Here is a 22,622-nt window from a genome sequence, read left to right on the forward strand (position 1 = left end):
TAAAGTTTAGAATATTTTTTCATGAAGTACGCTTATTACTTGTTTCACTTATACTTATATAATTAAGTACTTATGTTTGTTATGAGTTGCTTGTGCTTTTGTCTGGATAATTGTTTTATTCATTTTTTACCTAATGGAACATTTTATTTATTTATTTATTTCCGTCAAGAAGTAATGTCCAAGTTTTAGAAAAAGTTCAACAAGTCTGCATAACAATATTTATAAGGCTTATTGCTATTTGGTTTTCAATTTGAATGACATATTTTATTGGTTTATCTTTTTTTTGTATAGGAATACGGAATTTTTTTTTTAGATATTTCTGTGCTGTAATAAGATTATTTCAATTTTTTTTAATAAAAGAATGATAGGAAAGTTAGAAGTTTACGTTGTTATGTGTTAAAATCTGAAATTTGTTCATTTGTAAAAGATTAAAAACATTAATCCTTGTAATTTGTGCAACCATAACTACTTAAGTTATGTAAGTAAAAAACTTTAAAAAGAGTTAAAACAATATTTTTAGCACAGATAATGGTGAGTTAAGGCAGAAATAAAGAGACCCAGATGCAGCATATAAATCACTGTGACTTTATCTTTCTAGTTGTCATCAGAGCAAGTTCAGCATATATGAATTGCTAACATGTTGAAAATTTATAAAATTCTCTTTTCCTCACTTCTGCCAAAAGCCACTGTTTCTATTGTTAAAGATGTTATATCTACTTTTTATGTTTTTCACCTTTTGATGTAAGAATTGCCTTTTAGAAAATATGAAATTCTTTTAACAGTTGACTCTGTGAGCTAGATCATTTTTTTAAACATTATTCTTGTAATTTTGCTATCCAAAAATTTATTTTGTGAGCTAGTTGTTAGCTATTTGATATGAAATAAACAATACTTATTTTTATTCACCCTTAGTTTGTGAATTTTCATTTTATATTTATTTATATTTTTTACTAATTTTAGAACTTGTGGAGAGTGTTATGTACCTTTACTATGCTACTAAGGACCATCATCTACTTGAAATTGGTGTTGATATATTAGAATCTATTGAACATAGTGCAAAAACAGAATGTGGTTATGCTACAGTATGCTTTTTAATGTCTATTGTTATTAACTGTTAACAGGATATAAGTATCTGTTTCTAAATATTTTATTTGATATAATTATTAGTTTTTATGTCTTATATAAAAACTTTCAATTAATTTTATCATATCATTTTGATACATTCATTTTCAATATTTTACTAACTATCATTTAGGGTACAGCTTGTTATTTATTCATTTATTTTTCTTCATTGATAGTTAATTTTAAGAACTGAAAATTATAATTTGAAAAGGATAAAAAAAAAACTCATATTTTTACCTTGCAAATCAAAATACTTCATCTTGATAAGATTTACAATTATTTAAAAGAAGGGAATTTTTAAATATCAACATATCAACATTGGTAAATATTTTTTTTATAACCTTTTATTCTTTATCTCTTTTCATACAGAGGTTAGAGAAGTTTCATTTTCTGTTGAAATCTGACCTTAACACAGCTATACATTTGAACTTGTGGAGTCTTGTTCAAGCAATAAGGGAGGGGAAGGGGCTTATCACTCTTTTCATTCTAAATACTTGTTTATATTTGACAGCTTAAAAGAAGTTATTAATCAATGATTGATCGCTATTTTATGCAGGGTATCTGCTAAGTCATGAAAAATCTTGGAAAGTCATGAATTTTGGTATTGATCAAAATTTGTCATGAAATGTCACGATTTTAACTATTTTTTAAACAAATCAGGGAAAGTCATGGATTTAGGTCGCCAAAAAATCTAATTTTTGAAATGGAATCCCCCCCTCACAATTTCATGGTGTTCCGAATATCTGAATTTGTAACAAAATCCCCACTCACAGTCATATTTTATTAAAATAAAAAATGTTCTTTAAAAATTATGGTGTAAAAAATATAATTTCTGGAGCGAATTGTCTTTTAAACTTCTGTGATTTCAGAATTTTTGTTATTTTTATAATTTTTTTTTTTTACCAATTTAAAATTCTAGCTGAAGCAAGTCAGTCATTGGCAAATTTTTTTATATTCTGAAATGAGAACAGGAAAATCAGGAGTAATTCTTTCCTTTCTGATGAACAAGTAAAGTATCTTTAGAATATAATTCTACGGAAAAAAAGAAGAAAAAAAAGATTTGCTTTTGTATTTTTTTCCAGCTATTTTATTGCTTCTACTCTTTCTTTAGTCTGTTTTTTAAATTTAAAATCTATTATTTTAACAATGCAGAATACCTTTTGGTTATACCTATCATTTCAATTAATGTTATTATACAGCTTTTTTAAATATATTGTTGTGTTTTTGTCTGAGAAAATAGTAACGTCGTTAAGTCATGAAAAATTATTGGAATCAGTCTTGGTAAGTCATGAATGTGAAAATCTTAAATGTAGCAGATACCCTGTTTATGGTAGATTTTTTAATTTTCCAATTGATCTTTTCTATAAATATAAATAATATTTTTAATATTTGTTTAATTTTTTTATGAACTTTTCAAAATTTTCGTTATTTGAGCTTTTGTATTGGTTGAACTCCAAATAGTCATTTTTTTTACTATACCTGATTTCTTTAACTTATCACCTGCACATTTTTTTTGTATGTGATAATAACATAAAAAGTAAATTAAAATTAATTTTTGGTTTTCCTATAAAAAGCTAATTATTTATGATTTTTTTTGGATTGAAACAGGGAAAGAATTAAATTGTATAATTTTTAAACTAAAAGAAAAATTCTAAAATGGCATTGCATAATTGTCTGCTGTAAAATATCTTTTTACTTTCTGGAATTCTTTCTTTTGCTCTTTTACAGTTAGCTCTATTTTTTTTTCAGATTAAAAATGTACTTGACCATAAAACAGAAGATAGAATGGAATCTTTTTTTCTTGCTGAAACAACTAAATATTTGTATCTTTTATTTGATCCTGACAATTTCATTCACAATAATGGATCATGTGGAGAGCTCATACAGATGTCGGGAGGGAATTGCTTGATAGGTGGTGGAGGATATGTATTTAATACTGAGGCTCATCCCATTGATATTGGTGCTGTCTATTGTTGTAGTGCTAAACATCAAGATCATGAACTACTTTTGTATGAATTTCAAAAAAATTTGGATTTACATTCACTTCTTGAAATTAAAGATAATGAAGAGTTTTTCAAAGTTTTTAAAGGAAATCGAAAACAAAACCCTAGGCAAGCAAATTCCAAGTCTATTAATCTTGCTGAAGTAAATGTTACAGCGACTAGAATTGTGCCAAATAATTATTCTATGAACAAAAAGGAACCTTCTGTCAGTTTTTCTTTTTTTAGTGATGTTTGGAATGAAACTATTGAAAATTCCAGCTATAATACTATGTTTTCAGCTAGTTTCACCTTTGAAAATTATAAGAAATTATTATTGTCTTTTTATAAACGAAATTCAACAACTAAAAATAAATATAATAGTTTGTCAAACATCAATTCAGGTCTAAGTGAAACAATTTTAGTTAATATTAATTCAGCTAATATATTTGTCAAAAATAATGGAGTTCTGAACTCTTTTTCAGAAGAAAGTGGAATTTCTAACAGTACTTATGAACAATTGCAGCTTAAAAACAACTCTTCTTTGGCTCCATTGGAAAATCAGTCATATGAAATTAATGGCAATTTCTTTGATACTAATGTTTTTAACAAAACAATACTTCAAAATTCTAATGTGACTTCAATAGATAATGATAACTGTCTACAGGAAGATGAGGAGGAAGCAAAAGTGCTGCAGCAAATTCATAATGAGAATTTTTATAATTATGAAATTCTTAAGTGTCCTATTCAACCCTTTCTTTCCAGATTGAATGTTATGGGAGAAATGTTTAATGTGTAATTTGAGTACTTAAAACTATTTTATACTTACTCCTTATCTTTTTTTATTATTATTAATTTTCAATTAAAATTACTGAATCATCAGGAGATTCTTTTAAAAAATTCATCAGTAATGATACAATTTAGCCAAGAAGAATAAAAAAAAAAGCTTTAGCTATTACACATATTGGCCAATAAATTAGAAATCTTAGATTAATATTTTATCCCCTTTTACACTGATAACAGTTCGTATCAAAGAGGGCATCGATTCTACCAGCATCTGGAAGGCATTATGTCCAGGTTGATTCAGCATTTACAGACTTTTGTATCCTGTAAATGAGATGGAAGAGAAAATTGCTGTCAAATGTACCTGGCCAAATGTCCCAAACATTTTCTATTAAGTTAGTTATGTTCCAGGCTTTGCGGTGGCCAGGAAAGGTGTTGGAAGCTCAATTGATATTGAATGAACTTTTTTTGAACGCTTCTGACGTGAGTCACCCATGATTCTGTTGGGGCATATTGCCCATGATGTATGTGCCACCTTCAGATTAAAATATAACATTACAGAATGAATCTAATCTGCTACTATGTCCAGATATTGCACAGCTATTTATTTACTCTCGATAAACAACAGGGAATCACTTCTATAACAGCAGAACATGTCCCGCATCATGATACTCTCACCAGAGCTTTGAACAGTGCAAACTAAAAAAGATGGGTTAATGGCTTCATCTTTCATCAAAGCAAAGCAAGGTGTTGCGTTTTTTATCCGTCCACATTACCCATTTCTAGTTACAGTGTTGTCTTACTTGACACAATGGCAATAGAATTCTAGCCTTTTGGACAGAAATGAGAAGTATCCTCATAGGCATCTGACCACATATTCTTATTCTCAGTGATCCTTTAGGTATAGTTTGCATCGAGATCAGTTGAGAAGAACTTTGGTTGAAATTTTTTATTAGCTGAAGCAAAATGGGGTCTCTTTTTTTCCCCTGTTGCACAATTCATTGGAGGCGACGCTGATCAGGGTTTTGGTAAATTGTGTTTGAACCATAATTATGTCTTCTAGATGAGGACTGTGGTTTCTGTTTCCAACTTTTGAAAACCTTTGATACGAAATTTAACCCTTTTTCAAATGGCGAAAGATCTGTCATTTTTTCATTCTGCTGTGTTTACCGTTAAATGAGTCTGCTCATTTTACTTATACTAACATTCTGATGCGGTGTAACCAACATAAACATTTTTTGCATAGTTTGCTGTTAGTGAGCATTTAATATAAAATCTTATAGGTTTCTAATTTATTGGTCTGATTTCTTCTTTTTATATAGCATGAACAACTTTGACAATATTGTTGAAAGATGCCATTAAACATTATAAAATAAATGTCTTTTCAAGCTTACCATATATTTTCCAAGATACATTAATTTTCTAATTCGTTGTGATATCCTGAAAACTTTATTATTTCACTCTTATTGTTTTCTAACAAAAATAATTGTTCTATTATTGCATAAATGCTATCATACATATTATTTGCCCTGTGATAAATATTGAGAAAGAATGAACTGAGTAGTGATACATTTATCAAAGAATATGTCTGAGTATAGTTTAAATAGATTGAACTTTTTAAATGGCTAATGATAAGATATTATAGGATAATATTCCTATAAAATTAAATAAAACATAAAAATAATGTTGGTTTTTCAATAAGTTTATTGTACCCTATATTTATATACAGCTGACTAATAAAATAATAATTTGTGCAAGGCTTTGAGATTTTAATAAATTATAATTTCTTTACCTTTATAAACATGATTTAAAAATTTTTCCAATTTATTACCATGATTATTAATGGTATCTAATAAGTTATAAAATGAACTAATATTTGGATAAAAATTTAAAACCTTTTAAATTAATGTCTTATCCTTTTAAATTAATGTCCTATCTTTTTAAATTAATGTAATAGCTTTTTAAATCATGTCTAACATTAAAACTATAACATTAATAGTACAAGCTTTAAATTACATTTTATCTTTCTACATTCAAAATTTAAATAATAAAAAGAATAACACTTTAAATAAATACAATATAGTCCTTTTATTGTATTTTTTAATACTACAGTGGTCTTTCATTAATATAGTAGCATTTTAGTGGGATTTGTTAATGAATGCAGTTTAGCTCACAGTAATTACTATCTTTTATAGTAATATATTTTAAAGACAATATTTGATGAATAGAAATTAAGGGATAATAACTAATTTGTATTTTTATATTATTTCTTTGGCCATTACATTTTATTGCATTGTTTTATTTTTATAATTTTTTTCCAATGTAACCTTATAATAGTAAAATTCCTAAATTGTAGAGATATTTATTTATTAAAATCAAAATAACCTTTATTTAAAATTTTTTGATGTATTTATTCTTTTGAAATAAGCATAGCTTTGTGCATAACTTTTATAAAGCATAACTTAATAAGCATAACTTTTTTAAAATAAGCATAGCTTAGCAAAGTTAGCATACTAACTTTGGTTTGCGCTGTTGAAAAATCTTGTTTCTTACAATAAAGAGAGGCTAATATACTTAAAGACTTAATGTGTGGAATATTTAGGTCTGTAGCCAAAATTTCTATTCAAGGAAGTAATCCCACCTTTTTATTAATTGATAACTTTTTGTTCAAGATTTGTACATTTATTATCTATATTTGTTTATTATGTATTAGTATGACAAATATGATTTTTTGCAATTCTCATAGAAGAAGTTTAGAAAATGCTTAGTGATTCTATCTTCTTTATCCATTAAATGCTGTTTATGTCCTATAAATCAGCACCAATCACGTAACTTAAAAACTTTTTTAATTTAAAAGATTACCACTTGCTTAGTCTTATACATTAAAATATATTTAAACAAATTATGTATTGACTTTTTATCTCCCAAATTATTCTATGAGTTATATTGTTGTAAAGTAATTTATGGAAGTTTTAAAAGATTTGTTATCAATAGCATTTGTGCTTCTAATGTTTAATATTTGGGTCATAATAGTACCATCCTCTTGTGAATTGGAGCTTTTAAATGCTGTTGATAACAAGGAATTTTATGCAAGTCACAGTTAAAATGATGAACCGAAATCTTCAGAGGGTTATTCAGCAGAAATTAACTCCATTTATTTTACATTGTTTATTCCACCCATTAAATGCTCAACTTTGCTATGCTGTTTTTAAATGTTATTTCTCTTATTAATTGAATTGCTCAAGCAGCATCCTCTTAAATGTTAACTCTTTATTATCTAAGATTTTTTAGACTCTCCGCTTGGGACTGCTCAGGCTCTTTGTAACTCTTTAAGTTATCTTTATGAGACAGAACTGTTATTCCTTCCTCTTCCATTCCAACTAGGTTTTGGATATTATTGTTCAACCTCTTTTTATTGCTTTTTCTCTGCTATATTTGGTTTCGTATTTGTTTTACTTCCCAAATACTGCTGATCCTTTAGATGAGATTTTCCAGACTATTCATGTAGCGCTTCACATCTCAAACATTGTTTATCTCTTAGATAAGATTCTTCAGAAAGTTTATGTTGTTCATCTTTCCACCAGTTCTTATTTTAAAATAAATTATAACTTTCTTATAGAAAATTTTATCTGAATTGCTCTGAAATTTCGTTCTGATGAATCTTACTTTTATTTATCACAGATATCTTTCTGTGAGAAATTTTCTACAGCATTGCAATTTCTGCACATTAAAAGTTTTTTCTAACTTTTAAAGTTCTTGTTTTGAACTGTTTTCATTGTTCAAAAGCAATTGCTTTTTACTCGTACAGCTCATATTTTTAACTCTCAAACTTACATCAACAATGTTTGAAATAAAATGGAATTAGACTTTAAAAATATGATAAACTGTAAAATATGATAACAATAAATATTTAAAAATATGATAAAGTTTTTGTTGAAAGCAGTTTCATATTATCAATCTAATCAATAAAAAAACCATAAAATATTATTGCGCCAGTATATCCACTTGTTTTTCAACTCAAAGGAATCACTAACATAGCATGTCTAACATATTCTTACATCCTAATTTCTGCAAATTTTTCAATAATGTGTACAAACCCTTTTTTTCCCCTTTTCTATTCTTATTGCACTTAGGGAGGTATGGTATCCTTATCAATTTGTCATGCTAGGTATAAAAAGCTTTTGGATTATTTCTGAACTATTTTCTTGTCATTTTCCTTTTGATTTATTCTCCTAAATGTTTTATCTATTATACTCTTGAATATTGAATCTATTGTTCATTGTAAATTATTACTACTATTAAAAGTATTAACTGCCATTAAAATTTAAGCAGTAAATTGAATAAAAATTTCAAATAATTTTCCTGCAAATTCTAGCATTTCCAAAAAATAGCTGATTTTGGAAGTAAAATTCATGTAAAAGCTTGCAACCCTACTTATGTAACACAAGCAGTCGAAAAATCCTACTATGAGATTTGGGGAAAACCTCTTTTAATATGTAGTGTTTTTTATTTTACATTTAGCAAAAAAAGAAAAAAAAATTCCCCAAAAACTATTGTGAAATTTTTTTTCTATGTTTATATAGAAATATTGTAACATTAAGTTTAGAATGCTTAATTGCAATTGAAGAATACATCTTCCCATGCACACATTACAAATTAGTTTTAACATTGTAGGGCATGATGACAAATAACTAATATATACTATAATATTCTATATACAAAAAATGTTATGGTACTTCATCTTCTTCAGTCCAATGTTTTCCAGGACTCTTTAATGTCCTAGTGCTCTCTCTTTCATTTTGTTTGTTTCTTCATTTGACATAGTTTCTAGTTTTGTTATCTTAAGTATGTATAATGGTAGGTTTTGCTGTGAGTATAACTATCCTGTTTGTGTGCCATTAAACTCTACATTTGCAACTTTGATAAAACTAAAATTATTCTGGTGCTTATTTTGACTGTAAATTAAGTTTATAGTTTAGAAAATTCTCCTTAAAATGGGTTAAAAAAAAAACTTTCCGCCAGTACTAGAGAAACTTGGTGCTGGAAGAGATTTTTTACCAATCACATTCTTTCAGTTCACTAATTTCTAAATTTCAGTTCCCTGTAAATAGCAGTTGCCTAATTTCAAATCCCCATAAATTGCAGATACCTCTATAAAGATAATTATTTTTTGGTTAAATGAAACAAAAATTTCCACTTAAAAGCTCATGCAAATCCAGATTTTATTTAATACAATATTTATTTATACATTGATTATCAACGTCGTAAGTCAAATAAAATTTTTTAGATCTTAAAAAAATTGTTTTAATAAACAAATATAGATAAAAAAAAAGTTCTGTAAATATTAAATTGTTGATTGCTATATAACACTGTATATTATTAACTGGTTTTCATTCAGTGCCTTAAGTACTCTGGTTGCCTTACTGAAATCTAATTAGTTTTTAAATGTTGATGTGTATAATATTGTTTATTAAATTGTGATATCCAGTTGTCAAAAATTTGTGTTCTTAAAAACTGATGCGTTAGAAGTGTAGTAAATTAACCACAACTTTTTATAACATTTCTACAAGTGAAAAATATTTTGTCATATACATAAAAAATTTTACAGTTAAGAGAAGTTCAAGTTCATAATTTGAAACTGTTATTGATTTATGCTAAAAGGGATCAATTTCATACTTTTACTGGTTTTTTAAATTAGTTTCTTTATTTTTGGAAATTCTTATTTTATTTTTTTATTATCCTGTTTACAGTTGTCTTACTCTTCTTTTATTTGTTGTTGGAAAATTAGTTTTTTTTTTTTTAAATCTTTGGAGAGTTAACTTCTTTAATTTTCCTTCATTGTATCAACCATATTCAGTAAAGTAAATTTTAGTAATAATTTTTAATCTCTTATATTTTTTCTTTGATGATTTCCTTTTTATGTGATGGAATCAGAACTATTTCTTTATTTATGACACGTTATTATTGTTGTATCATATTTGAAAACAATTTTATAAAATGTTTGTTTTTTCATTCAGTAAAAAATACCTTCTAAATATTTGTCTTATTTATCTGATCTTTAACTGTGAAATTAAAGCTTATAACAATTAGCTCATTGTCATTATAATCATATTTTATTAATTTTTTGAAAGTGAAATACTGACTTTCTAATGAAAAATAATAATAAAGATTATGAAAGTATCTAAATTCATTCAGACTTTGTGATGTGTTTATTTTAAATATGGCATGTTTTACATACTGGCTAAAAAAGGGATATCTAAAAGACACTAAAATTTGATCTAATAAATTTTAGATTCATATATTTAATTATTATGTTTCGAAAGGTGGAAAGTTTTCCTAACCTTTTTTTATCTGATGGTGAAATAGCACTTTTCTATTACTGTTTATCTAACTTGGTCAGAAGAACAAAATTGTTATATAGTAAATTATTTTTGTTTTCTTACATCTTTTGTGACTAATGTAAAAACGAAGGTGCTATCTACAGGCATTGTCAACATATATAAAGGACACATATTCTTGTATTAGGGGAAAAGCACCCTTTGGTTATTTAATTTAAAGAAAATAAATTTTCATCACTACAATTAACAAAACGATTTTATACATTTTTATTTTCTGAGTTGCCAACTCTACTGGTTTTTTTCATTAGACTTCTGGATTTTTCTAGCTTCTGGTTTAATTGAAAATTCTCTGGGGTTTCTGTACATTTAAGAAAGGCAACATTTCTATAGGAATAGATTACTCGAGTCTTAAAAATAAATGTTACTACTATGTAATCAATGTTGTGAGCCTCATTTAAAGTAATAAGCTATAAGGCTGAGGACAGGCTGCTTTTGCTTTCCTCAGTGAAATAGATATCCCACAATTACAAATTGATAATTTGTAAGCAACAAATCGTTTGTGGTCGCCCCCTTTCACATGGTGGATGCTAGAGGAAGGGGGTTTGAATGCCAAGAGGACCACTCGTCTGGGGAGATAAGGAGTGATAGATTTATGAGGAATTAGGAATGCCTTATCTTAACAATTTAATCTTGTGGAATATAACATTTCTTTCAATTTGTTTTTGTGGTATATCTATTTCACTGAGGGACGAAAAAGCTGCTTTTTCCAAGCTTGAACTCAGGCTAAAGTTGGTGCAAGTTGGAAAAAAGGCCAAGACTGAAAATTTTTTGAGGTAAACATAGCTTAAAATGATTTAATAAACGATCTGAATCTAAGAAGCAAAAAATGAATAAACATTATTTTTAAGAGGAATAATGTTTTAGAATATAAAATATTAGAAAAAAAATATTATTGCTGAAAATATGGAAAACGAAAAAAATTTAACAGTTTTAAAATATTAATCTGCCATTTTGAACTAGAACGATTCAAGCAGGAAGGGGAAATTCATGTTTTTCTGGAACAATGCTTAAAATGATCTAAATCTAAGAAGCAAAAAATAAATAAACATTATTTTTAAGGGGAATGATGTTTTAGTATTAGAATATCTAATCAATAAAATATGAAATATTAGAAAAAAAATATTATAGCTTAAAATATAGAAAACGAAAAAAAATTGACATGAAAATAATAATCCGCCATTTTTAACTAGAATGATTCAAGCAAGAAAGGAAAATTCCCGTCATTCATTAAGGTGGGTAGGTGGAGGAGAAAAATTCATTTCCTCCTTATTTGTGAAAGAAAATAAGTGTAAAGAGATCATTTAAGTTGAGGGTGGGGAAATAACAAATTATTGTTTTCTCTCCAATCATTGGCTATCAATCAAGCATAAAGGAGGGGCACGCTGATCGGGTTCTCTTTATTTTTTCTTCTATGACTGAAAGAATCTGCTAAAGAAAGAATGTTACCCCCTTTTTCCCCCTGCCTACTAAATATTACATGGTATGGGGAAGAACGAATGTTTTGTTTCTCAAGGATGTGTATCCTTTTAGACCTTTTCAAATTTTCCATTTTGACTCCCCCTCCACCTTAAGGCTTGCCCCGTTTACCCTTTTCCACAGTATTTCTTTTTTCAATAAAAAGGTTCCAGGAAATGCCTCTTTTACTAGCCACCTGCATAGGAAAGGAGGGGGGGAGGGGACTCAGTTGCAGTCTTTTGATAACAAATCTCCCTCTTTTTCCTACATTCCAAGGGAGGAGGAGCACCACTAACGGTCACTCAATGGTCTTGGTAGATCTTTACTTCCCCTTTCTGGTGATTTATGGGTTCGATGCATAAATCAGAGGTTCAGTGCAAGCTAGAAAAAGAGAAAATGTGTCAAAAGATCTTTTTTTTTTAAAGGAAAGGGGAAGATGGAGAGATGTTTATTTTGATTGTAAAAAAGTGTCCAGGAAATCGACCCTTCCGGGAAAGGGACGTCCGGATATGGGACGTTGCACTGTATTGATACTGATTAAAAGTGGTCCAATATATAATCAAGCTAGTTTTTGAATATTTTAAGACAACAAAGCTAAAAAATACAATTCAAATGAAAACTAAAGAGTTAGTATCACACTTTATTTGTTAATAATGTCATGAATATACAACATGGAATGAATCTTTACAGAGTTGCTGTTTCTTATTTATGTCAAAAAATTACTTTAGTATCACAAATAATCAAATACAATAGCGAGCCCAGATGTTTTTATGAGCTGTGTTAGAACATGGTGCGTAGCATTTTTAAAGAGTGTTTATTTTCGATTTTTAAAAGCCCTTAAAGGTGCTTTTTTTATTGGGTGTTTTTAAGAAGTGCTTAATTTTCCTTTTTTCAAAATGAGATTTTTCCTACGAATTATGCAAAAAGACACAGTTCACATTGTTTTAATCGTTTTCGCCATTCGTTTTACATGATACAAACTTCATGATTTCTGACAATTGTCAAAAACAATGACAGAAGTTTCTTTTTTTGACATGACGGTTAAAACAAGATAAAACCGTCAACTGTCAAAAACTTTCCAACCCTGCCTAATTATATTTTTTGAGTGCTTAATTTTTTTTGTTGAATAATCTGGCTACGCACCCTGTAGAAGAAAGTACAGTACAGAACCCATTATCCGGAAAACCAAAAATAACCGGAACAAAATTCGATAAATTTTCCGACCATTTTAGTAAAAAAAAATTTTTTTTCCTCGTAAGATTTCAGGATTTTTCTTTCTTTTTTGAAAGATGTTAACCGTACCATCATCTTGGAAATAATCATTAGTGTATTACTTCATCCTTTTTTCTTCTTTTTAAGATTATTTCCAAATATTTGTTTTTTTTTTAGTTGGGTTTAACAATAAAAAAAAAACGGCTTTTTGTAGCGATTCAGAAAACCGGAAAAATCAGTAACCCGGAATAGTGATGGTCCCGATTGTTCCGGATAATCGGTTCTCTACTGTAGTTTTCTGGGGCAAAAGATGGCAAAGTTACCAGTTCCAATTCTGTATTTACAAACCAATACTATATAAAAATGTTTGTTTAGGAAAAACCAATAGTGAGTAACTTCTTAAAAATTGACGACTATCTGAAAGACAATGGTTTGAATTTAAAATGTATTCTATTGCACTACTGACTAGTTCACGAAGAGCAGAATAAGATTTGTTTTTTAATAAGGAGCGCAAATTTTCCAAAGATTGAATGGCTTCCAAACTAGGACCTGGCTCAGATGGAGATAGTTTTTTAGCATCTTTGGGCATGTGTCCAGTTGCCATTGGCTCTAATCGAATTCCAGCATTGACAGGTAATTGATGAAGAAGAAATGCAGAGATAATGCGACAAACAAACCTGAAACTTTAAAAACAATGAAATTACAAGTAAAGAATTTATTTATAAAATGGCTATCCTCCTATTTTGAGGGTAAAAAACCAAATCCCCCAGAACGCTTAGTAAAGAATGATAAAATCGTAACTAGGAAACAGTACGAATTTTTTTAAAATTTATTTTAAACTAATATTTTTTTGTCTTCCTATAATATATTTTTATTATTAGAAAAGATGATACTTGCTTTACTTGAATTTTTATTGCCAAATTGCACTGTGAGGAATGACAAATAGCATAGAAAAATAATACTTGAAAAGTTATAACACTGTACTATTCGATATGCCTATTAGAATAGTGTATAATGCTTTAGCATATTAATAAACGCATGTTCTTAATATTGGTCAATGGTCTGTCGAAAACTTTCTACTGTTTTTATATTTAGCTAATCATATGAATGTAAAATGTATTCAATATGATTTACATAAATTAAATAATTTATTTAAAAGGAAAGAATTGGAAGTAAAATGCCGTGAAAGAAAAAGTCATGAAAATTAGTTTTAGGGTAGTGAATTTTTTCTCCTGGAACCTGGCGAACACCTTATTAAACTTTTAAGACCATGTTTCTCTTCCAATTCTGTTATTTACAGAATCTGATTCTGTGTCAACAATTGATTTCAGGTTTGCCACCGGGGTATGACTCCAAAAACAGTAGTTTTACTTGCTTCAGATACGAAAAAATCTCTAAAATTACATACCCTCCAACTTATGAAGATTTTGAAAATAATTCTTTCTAGTGGTAGCGAACCAAAGTAGAAATTTTTAAAGCAAATGGATTTCTCATAAAACTTTTATCAGAACTTAAGAATCTAGCCATATGGCCTGCACTTTTGTAAGTAATAGTGGACAAGTTACGCTAAAATTAATTTTTTTTAAATATTAAGACATTAATTTTGCTACCGTCTGAAAAGAAGATTTCTGAAACTACGGAAATTCCGTAGCAGTTGGAGGGTATGAAATTATGTCTCTTGTCTTCTGGATTGGGTTAAAAATTACAAGGCTTCGAAATTGACGAGACCCAAAATTGGATCGACGATGGTTATAAAATAAAAATAAAATTGATTTAACCAAAATCCAATTCAGTGCACCGTCAGTCATTAGCGTATGAAAGCTTACATGTTTGATGAAATACTGGTAGTTGGCATGTAGCTGAGCTTGTTTCGGTCGGAAAGATTTTTGTGCTCTTATGTGCAACTTGACTGTATTTTGCAAGAGATTCTGAATTTCAATCTTAATTTTCAACCCTTTGAAATTTTGCTGTTCATGGGAACCAACTAAACATACTACATTTTTTCCCTAACAGTGAAAGAAAATATTATTCCTCTTGTTATTTCCATCGTTGGTGAAATGCCATAATCTTCGTCACCGGCAAGAAAATGGCTTTCTTGTGCTCTTCTATAAATAGATTAGTACCATAATCCATGAACTTGACTTGGGAATCATTCACTAATTACATATTTTCACATGGGTTCAGAATAGTCTACAATCTCAAAGCTTAATCACCTCAAAATTTCTATCTCCCTTTTATACATTTAATTTAATAAAAATTTGGGGCAGAGATAGCTTGGCTGGATGGGCGCTCTAAGAGTGTAGTAAACGGTGACTGGTGCACATTAAATTTGTCGGGTCACAAAATTCCGCCTGTTCTCATAACAAATTATACCTCTGGGGTGGAGTATAATATTGGAGATTGATTGTTCTCTGGTTCAGGTCAAAATTACAATTTATGGATGAATGAATAGAGGTGCGATTGGGTCCCCCTATGAAACAGGTGTGGCAGAACTCAAATTCTTGGTCATAGATGGCGTCACTGGAAAACAAGTACAATCTCACTCCCTCTGCCTAAATGGCCAACAACAACAATAAAAAATAAGAATTTTTTATCATAGGATTTTTACTTCAGGGTGCCTCTCTTTTATTATTGTATTATTACTTATAAGATTTCCAGAACTTTTAAGTTCTTTTATTAAAAAATTCAATATTTAGCTGCAAGGTTTTAAAAAAGTATGAAGTACTTTCTCTATTTAAGTACTTTCTCTATTTGAAATGCAGCAAAAAATCTTATACTATTCAGATTTGCCATTCCAAAAAAAAAAAAAAAATTTATCTCTTAATGGTTTGATTTCAAAATAATTCAAATAAAAAATTCAATAACCTCAGATTTGTTAAATATTATGTGTATGGAACACATAAAAATTTACTTCTGTCAAAAATGTTTAACTTCAATACTCATTTTTTAAATTTCGAAATTATTGCAAGTTTTTTTGATCATTTCATTAAAGAAATACTCAATCAAGTAACAAATTTTAATAAAAATTAATTAGGGGCCATTCACTAATTTACATTAGTAATATGAATTTATTAAGATTTTCTTAGTTTGCATATCTTTATAAATTTGCATTCTTTACACTTATCTTTATGAATTTAGTATGATCAATAATATTCTTCTTAATGTTTTGTTGAATATACTTTCATAAATAATTTTTTTAAATTATAGTTTCATTATTTTGAATTGAAATTTAATTTTTTTACGTGATAAAATAATTGTTAAATTAAAAAATAGAATGAGAGCCACTCAAAATTGAATATATTTAAAAATGTGCATAAATTGTTTTTATGGAGCCGAATTCAATCAAGAAAAGAGTTTCTTGTCTGAAATGAGTTATTTTAACATGATTATGTAAAGCTTTTGGTAATTATTTTGCGTTTAAATATATNTATATATATACACATACCTTAGGAATACAATATATCAATACAACCTTTCAATAGGAAGACATTTTTTTATTATAGAGCATATTCTAATAATTATTATTTCTTTAAAAAAGTGCTTTAAAATATTTTTGAGTGCTTGAAAAGTGCTTATTTTTTATTGAAAAATTTGGCGACACACCCTAATAAACAATCATCCAAGAGTAATTGTAAATGCACAAAGAACAAAAATATAAAACTTGAAAAATCAACTGACAGTATATCCATGTCTTATAAATTCTGTTTATTGAAAAATGCACAAACAATAATAAAATGTGGAATTAAGTTTTTTTTGTCTAGAATTGCAAAATGTCAAATTAAAAATAATTGGAGCATACTAAAATTAGCAAGCATGAATTTTTTTAAAATTTTTACCAAAAGTTGCACTAATTTTTTGTCAATAGTTTATTATTCTTTTGAATTATTTTTTAGATGGGGCATGCATGAATAGAAAATTATGTTATTTAAATTAATATTGCTAGAATTTAAGAAAAATGAAATGTTCACAATTATTTAAACAATATTCTGAACCTTATTACAATTTTGAAAATCCTATTTTTATTTTAGAGGTAAATTAATTAATATATTTAGGGTTAAAGTTTCTTGGCATCAATTTTTAATCAATGCAAATATCAATATTGCATTAAATGTGCTTTATTTTTGATTCAGTAATCTGAAAATATTGACACCTTATCTTTTGGTGTGTAATAATTTTCTTAATAATAAAATTATTTTATAATGATACGACCTGTAGATTTTTATGACTTGTTTAATTGCTGAGTGACATAAGAATATATTAAAAAACTTGTATTGCAAGTACAATTTATTTAAGATCAATTTATGCAATGAACAATCAATTATAAATGTTATATTATTAAGGAAGGAATAAGATATTTAAATCGTGAAAAAAAAAGAAGAATAAAAATGCTATAATTGAAATTTTAAAATATGAAAGGATATTTTGTGAATATAAAGATACAAATAAAATGACAAGTAATGTATATCAAAAGTATGATTAGCATCATGGTAATGTTATTAAAAAGTTTTCTTACTTTACAGATAAATGAGAACTAGATCCCAGCCCAATGGCACCTAAAATTCCATTACTAGTCTTATCTTCACCAAGTAATGATATTCTAAGACAAAATGCCTTCAATGATCTCTGGACAACCTATAATATATTAATAAGCAAATTAAAAAGGTTTAATAAAAAACTATTGCATGATTATTCATTAATTTCAAAATTGTTTAAAAAAACAAATGTACTTTTACTATTTTTTAAATAAAAGTTCCAATTATTTATTTAAACCTTTAATTAGCATATGGTTTTATTTTTTTTTGAAATGTGTTAAAATTGGTTAAACAAAGGAAAGCTTCCAAAAGCAAGTTATGATTAAATGTTTAGATAAATTTATAAACAAAGTGTTAGAAGATTTAGCAAATTGGCAGCAACGGTGAAGAAATATTAAATAAGACAAAAAAACATCCTCAATTATTGCTGTTTACCAAGTCTCTTGATTGAATAGCAAGTAATCATTATTATTTGTTAAAAACAGCAAAATACCAAATTTCAAAACTTTATCAAGATACAATAGCCTATACATGCAGATTTTATTTTCATATCAGTAATTACATATTGTTTAGTTTTTACATGTCTTTTTGTAAATGCTTGTAAGCAATTTTTGGAACTTGTCCAATGATAAGAAACGAAATTGTTGGCTGATTTTTAAAACTATGATGTCTTTTTAGAGCAAGGTTTCAAGAAAAACTATTTTTACTTTAAAAACAGAGATGCAAAGTTGCTCTCGATTGCAGATGAATATTTTCTAGTGGTAGCAACATTTATGTTTTAATGTACGATTCTTAGTTTAGCAATTTGTAAAATATTTCCCCATCATTACTTCTAAATAATTCAAAGGCTTATATGAAATGCCACTTTTTTACAGTTATTTAATATTGAACCTTTTAAAATTTTTGCAAAATGAATAAAAAAATATATAGATTTTAGTTTATAGTTCTCAACTATTTTTTTTATAAACATTTTGTAGAATTCTTAGCAGTTGACACCTCTGTAAAAATGCTAAAAAGCTTACCATTTTTATAACACAATTTGAATTTTAAAATATTACAATATGTTTCTAAAATTAAATATAGGAAATTCAAACTTGCCATAGTCTATCAAATTATATCTAAACATTTAAAACAATAGGTATCCATAATGTGCTAAATATGGATCTTAAAAAAATAGCTTTGTTCAGTCAAATCTTAATATTATGAACTTGATGGGAGACATAAAAATTTTATGACAGTGACAATTCTGGTTACAGAAAATCAAATAGTATTTCAATAAAATAATAAATATTTTTTAAAATATTTTTTTTCAAAGTGAATATCTTGATTTTTCATTTGATTATGAAGAATCAATGAATGGATGAATCATCCATAAAGAATCCCAGCCCCTCTCCTTTTTATTATTTTCCCCAATAAGACTTTTTTCAAATTACAATTCTTATTCATTTATATTAAGTGACCCAACCACTGTAGACTTCATGCTGTTAATTATATCTTTGTATTTATATAGTTTCTAATTTCTGACTCTCCAAACATGGCAATTCAAAATTTTTTGCATGATTTTTCTGCCCCAAGTCAAAAGTAATTTTTCTTTATATTGTGCAGTTATCCAGGTTTCCTTTCCATGAGTTATAACTGGTTGGTAAATTTTTAATGCCTGATATACAAGATCTAAATATTTTCTGGAGTGAGAAAAAACTTCTGTTTCCTGCAGTAAGTGCGGTTTTAATTTAAGTTTTAATGGAATTATTTTTAGTCACTATAGATTGTGATCCTTAGCTACTATAGTGACTAGGTATGTAAATTTGGATATTGTTTCAAACTACTTCATCAGTGATTTTTAGTGTTGATGAAGCTTTTCTTTTTCTCCTGTACACCACCATGCATTTGGTCTTTTGACTGTTAATTACCAGTCCTATTTTCTTAACTGCCTTATCAAATTAATTATTCATTTTTCCAGATGCCCTAACCTCTTTCAATATTTCTGATTCTACACACTCTCAACACCTACTGAAACAGTACCTACTTCATAAATATCAGTTCCTTTTGAATTTATTAAATAGGCAAGTTCTTTCCTATATCATGAACAGTCTACTTCTTTAGGAATAGATAACTCAGGCAATTTCTTCTCAAACATGGTAATTTTTCTTGTTAGGGGTTCAAGAAATTATTTTAAATTGTTAAAAAACAGTTTTTAAGAATTGGAGTTCAAAAAGGATTTTAAATTCTTTAGAAAACAGGGGAAAATAATTTAAGTGATCAAAAATATTTTGCGAAATTGAGGGTTGTAAAGAAATGTATGTACAAGAGATTTTTTTTTATTAACAACATAAAAAATACATAGGGCACTCAGATTTTTTTGTGATACAGTGTACTCTCGAGAAAATTTTTTTGAGATAGCCAGTTTTTGAGATAACAAGTTCAAAACTATACAAGTTCTAAAAATTAGAATAATATATTCTAAGACAGTTCTTTGAAAAGTAGAGTCATGGAATATAAAAATAAGTACTAATAGATATGTATGTAATGATAGTTGGCTATTACTCTAAATACAGTAATGATATTTTTATTTTTAAAAATAAGGTTTACAATTAACTTATATTGGGATTTTTCTGAAAAAAATTATTTTCTATTTTGTAAAATATTTAAGAAAACAAGATTTTGAGAAAAAACTCTTCGACAAAGGAATTCAAATTAACATTATGTGGATATGTAATGCCAAGGGGAAATAAATATTTTTGACATAACAAGGTTTTCAAAATATAGAAGTTTGAGATATCGAGAGTAAACAGTGTTAAAACTGTGTTATCAAAATTTGTATTATCCAGATTTGATTGCATATTAAGACAACATTGGTAATTATTTAATTAGAATATTACATAATTAATATTATTTTTAAAACACAAAAAAATCCGATGAAAAGTAATAAAGACTATTGACACGATAAATTTAATAAGGACAAAAATTAGTAAAGACAAGAAAAGAAAAAAATACTGTATCACAATAATGAAAAGTGAAGACTAGAATTTAAGAAATAAAAAATACCTGACATTCATCTTCATAAGCAAGTAGAATACTTAATTCTAAAACTTTATCCCACAACAACAAGCACTTTCCTTCATCAGACTCTCTACAATTGATTCAATATTAAAAGAGAAACATTAAGTAATTGACTGAACTATTTATTTTTCAAAGAATAAAATAAAAAGCAAAAACAAACAAAATAATTTATAATACAAATCTACTAATTGATGAAAGTACAATAAAAAAAAATAATTATGTGAACTAGCTTATTTGAACTTAATATTTTTAGATTTTCTGTTATTCAAATAAAAACAAATGAGTTTCTTCCATGTATCACCAGGATGTGATTCTTTTGCAAATCCTAGGATTTCTCATTTTTTTCACTTTCCTTGCTTTTTCCAATAAAATTTTTTTTGCATAAGGGAAAATATTTTATTAGGAATTTTATTTTCCATAGAGCGAAAGTATTGAAGCCCTCATTCCTTCCTGTGAAGTTCTAACATACAGACCCAGAGGATTTGTTGCACTTATGGACCATGTTAAATCAAAGCATAAGTCATTTCTTCAGATACGGAAGGAGAATTTTGCACTACCTGGTGAATTGATTTAAATCCAATTTTGTTCATTTTTCTTACTTAGCTTATTTGGTTTTACATTTTAAGTATTTAGATTTAATTATTAACTTTAAAGTATTTTTAATTGATTTTGAAAATTACCGTGATCGAGATCAGAATGTGATGACGTAATCACCAGAAACAAAACTCGTTTACAGAAAGTTTTCTACCACGATGAGTTGAAATATTTCTAGAAAATAGTGCTGTGCCATAAAAGGAATTTTTTGTTTTCAGTGTGGTATTATCCTAATTTTGGCATTTAACATCGGGTTGAAATGGAAAGTTACAGTAACTGCGGACAAGAGATATCTTTTATAAATTGTTTTTTATTATATAGATCTACATTGTCTCGAATATTTTTCTTCAAAAATAAAAAATAAATTGCAAATCAAGACTAAAATAGAAAAAAAAGAGCAGCGTTATAAAATGTTATTTATTTTTTGTGTGGTCTAATGAAAATAATCTTTATTTTGGCTTTGAACATCGTGTTCAAGTGGAAAGTGACAACGGACAGACTTAGAGCAGCGGTTCCCAAATGGTGTCTGATAAACCTTAGGGTTTCGTGGAAGAGGTTCCTCAGGTTAGTACTTTTTATAATCAGTGATGAGTTGTGTAATCTCTGATTACATAATATATATTTAATAATATATTGAAAATTTTGGTTCATACTCATAATATATTTAACGTTTTGGTTGCCTTTATAAAATTAACTAAACTAAGATGCCAAAGAAATAGAAATTGCATTTTTAAAAAGAAAATATATTTCTTCCAACAATATATTGAACAAATTATGAAAAAAAAAGTATTCATAAAATATTGCATTAGCACTTCCTATTGCGCTTTTCAAAAGAAAGGAAATAATTTTTCAATAAAGAAATATGTTTAACTAATAACCATTTTCAACAGCAGTTTTCATCTCAAATTAAATCATAATTCGATTTTATTTACTCATTCATGTATATTAGACTAGATTTAGAACAAGGACTGCAAATTTGATTGTCGGAAATGAAATCTAATATAAGATTATTAATGATACAACTAAGAAAAATCTTCATTCCTCTAACTGAATATTTTCAATGTAGTTTTTTTACGTTCACAATTATCCCAATAAACAGAATCTATATAGTCAGTGTTCCGCCGGAAGAAGAATGATTATTTAAGGTTCAGCAGCCAAAAAATTTGGGAAACGCTGTCTTCTCTCATGTTGGCTAGTTCGTCCAATTGCTTAATCCAGCAGTTACCTTGTCTTCTGTGTTAAGTTCAAAATTATAAGACAACAGAGTTTGGGTATTGAGATTTTAACTCAGAATTGGGTCGGCTGTTCAACGGCAGTCATAAAATAAAATCAAAAATAATTGCAGACAAGAGATAACTTTTATGAATTAAGTTTTTTTTAGAACTATTTTGTCAAGCTTTGTTTTCTTGAATAGAAAATGAAGGAAAAACAAGCAACAAGCTCTCTCTCTCTTTCATTTTTTTTTACTGTATAAATAAATTTTCAAA

The 22,622-nt window shown here is 27.5% G+C and overlaps 2 protein-coding genes across 2 annotated transcripts in view; one reads left to right on the forward strand and one right to left on the reverse strand.

The window, feature by feature from the left end:
• Positions 1-10,074, forward strand: part of LOC107456646 (ER degradation-enhancing alpha-mannosidase-like protein 2) — a 46,938-nt gene extending 36,864 nt beyond the window's left edge. The window contains exons 8-9 of the mRNA XM_016074557.4: positions 961-1,082; positions 2,872-10,074. Coding sequence (XP_015930043.1) covers positions 961-1,082; positions 2,872-3,900 — 1,151 coding nt within the window. The 3' untranslated portion in view covers positions 3,901-10,074. The remainder of the gene's footprint in view (positions 1-960; positions 1,083-2,871) is intronic.
• A 2,283-nt stretch (positions 10,075-12,357) lies between these two features.
• The window catches only part of LOC107456645 (ectopic P-granules autophagy protein 5), a 172,244-nt gene continuing 161,979 nt past the window's right edge, over positions 12,358-22,622 (reverse strand). The window contains exons 46-48 of the mRNA XM_071187258.1: positions 20,527-20,611; positions 17,463-17,581; positions 12,358-13,632 (exon numbers count right to left, since the gene is read on the reverse strand). Coding sequence (XP_071043359.1) covers positions 13,290-13,632; positions 17,463-17,581; positions 20,527-20,611 — 547 coding nt within the window. The 3' untranslated portion in view covers positions 12,358-13,289. The remainder of the gene's footprint in view (positions 13,633-17,462; positions 17,582-20,526; positions 20,612-22,622) is intronic.

The sequence above is a fragment of the Parasteatoda tepidariorum genome, chromosome X1 (genome assembly GCF_043381705.1).
Source record: "Parasteatoda tepidariorum isolate YZ-2023 chromosome X1, CAS_Ptep_4.0, whole genome shotgun sequence".
Classification (NCBI taxonomy): domain Eukaryota; kingdom Metazoa; phylum Arthropoda; class Arachnida; order Araneae; family Theridiidae; genus Parasteatoda; species Parasteatoda tepidariorum.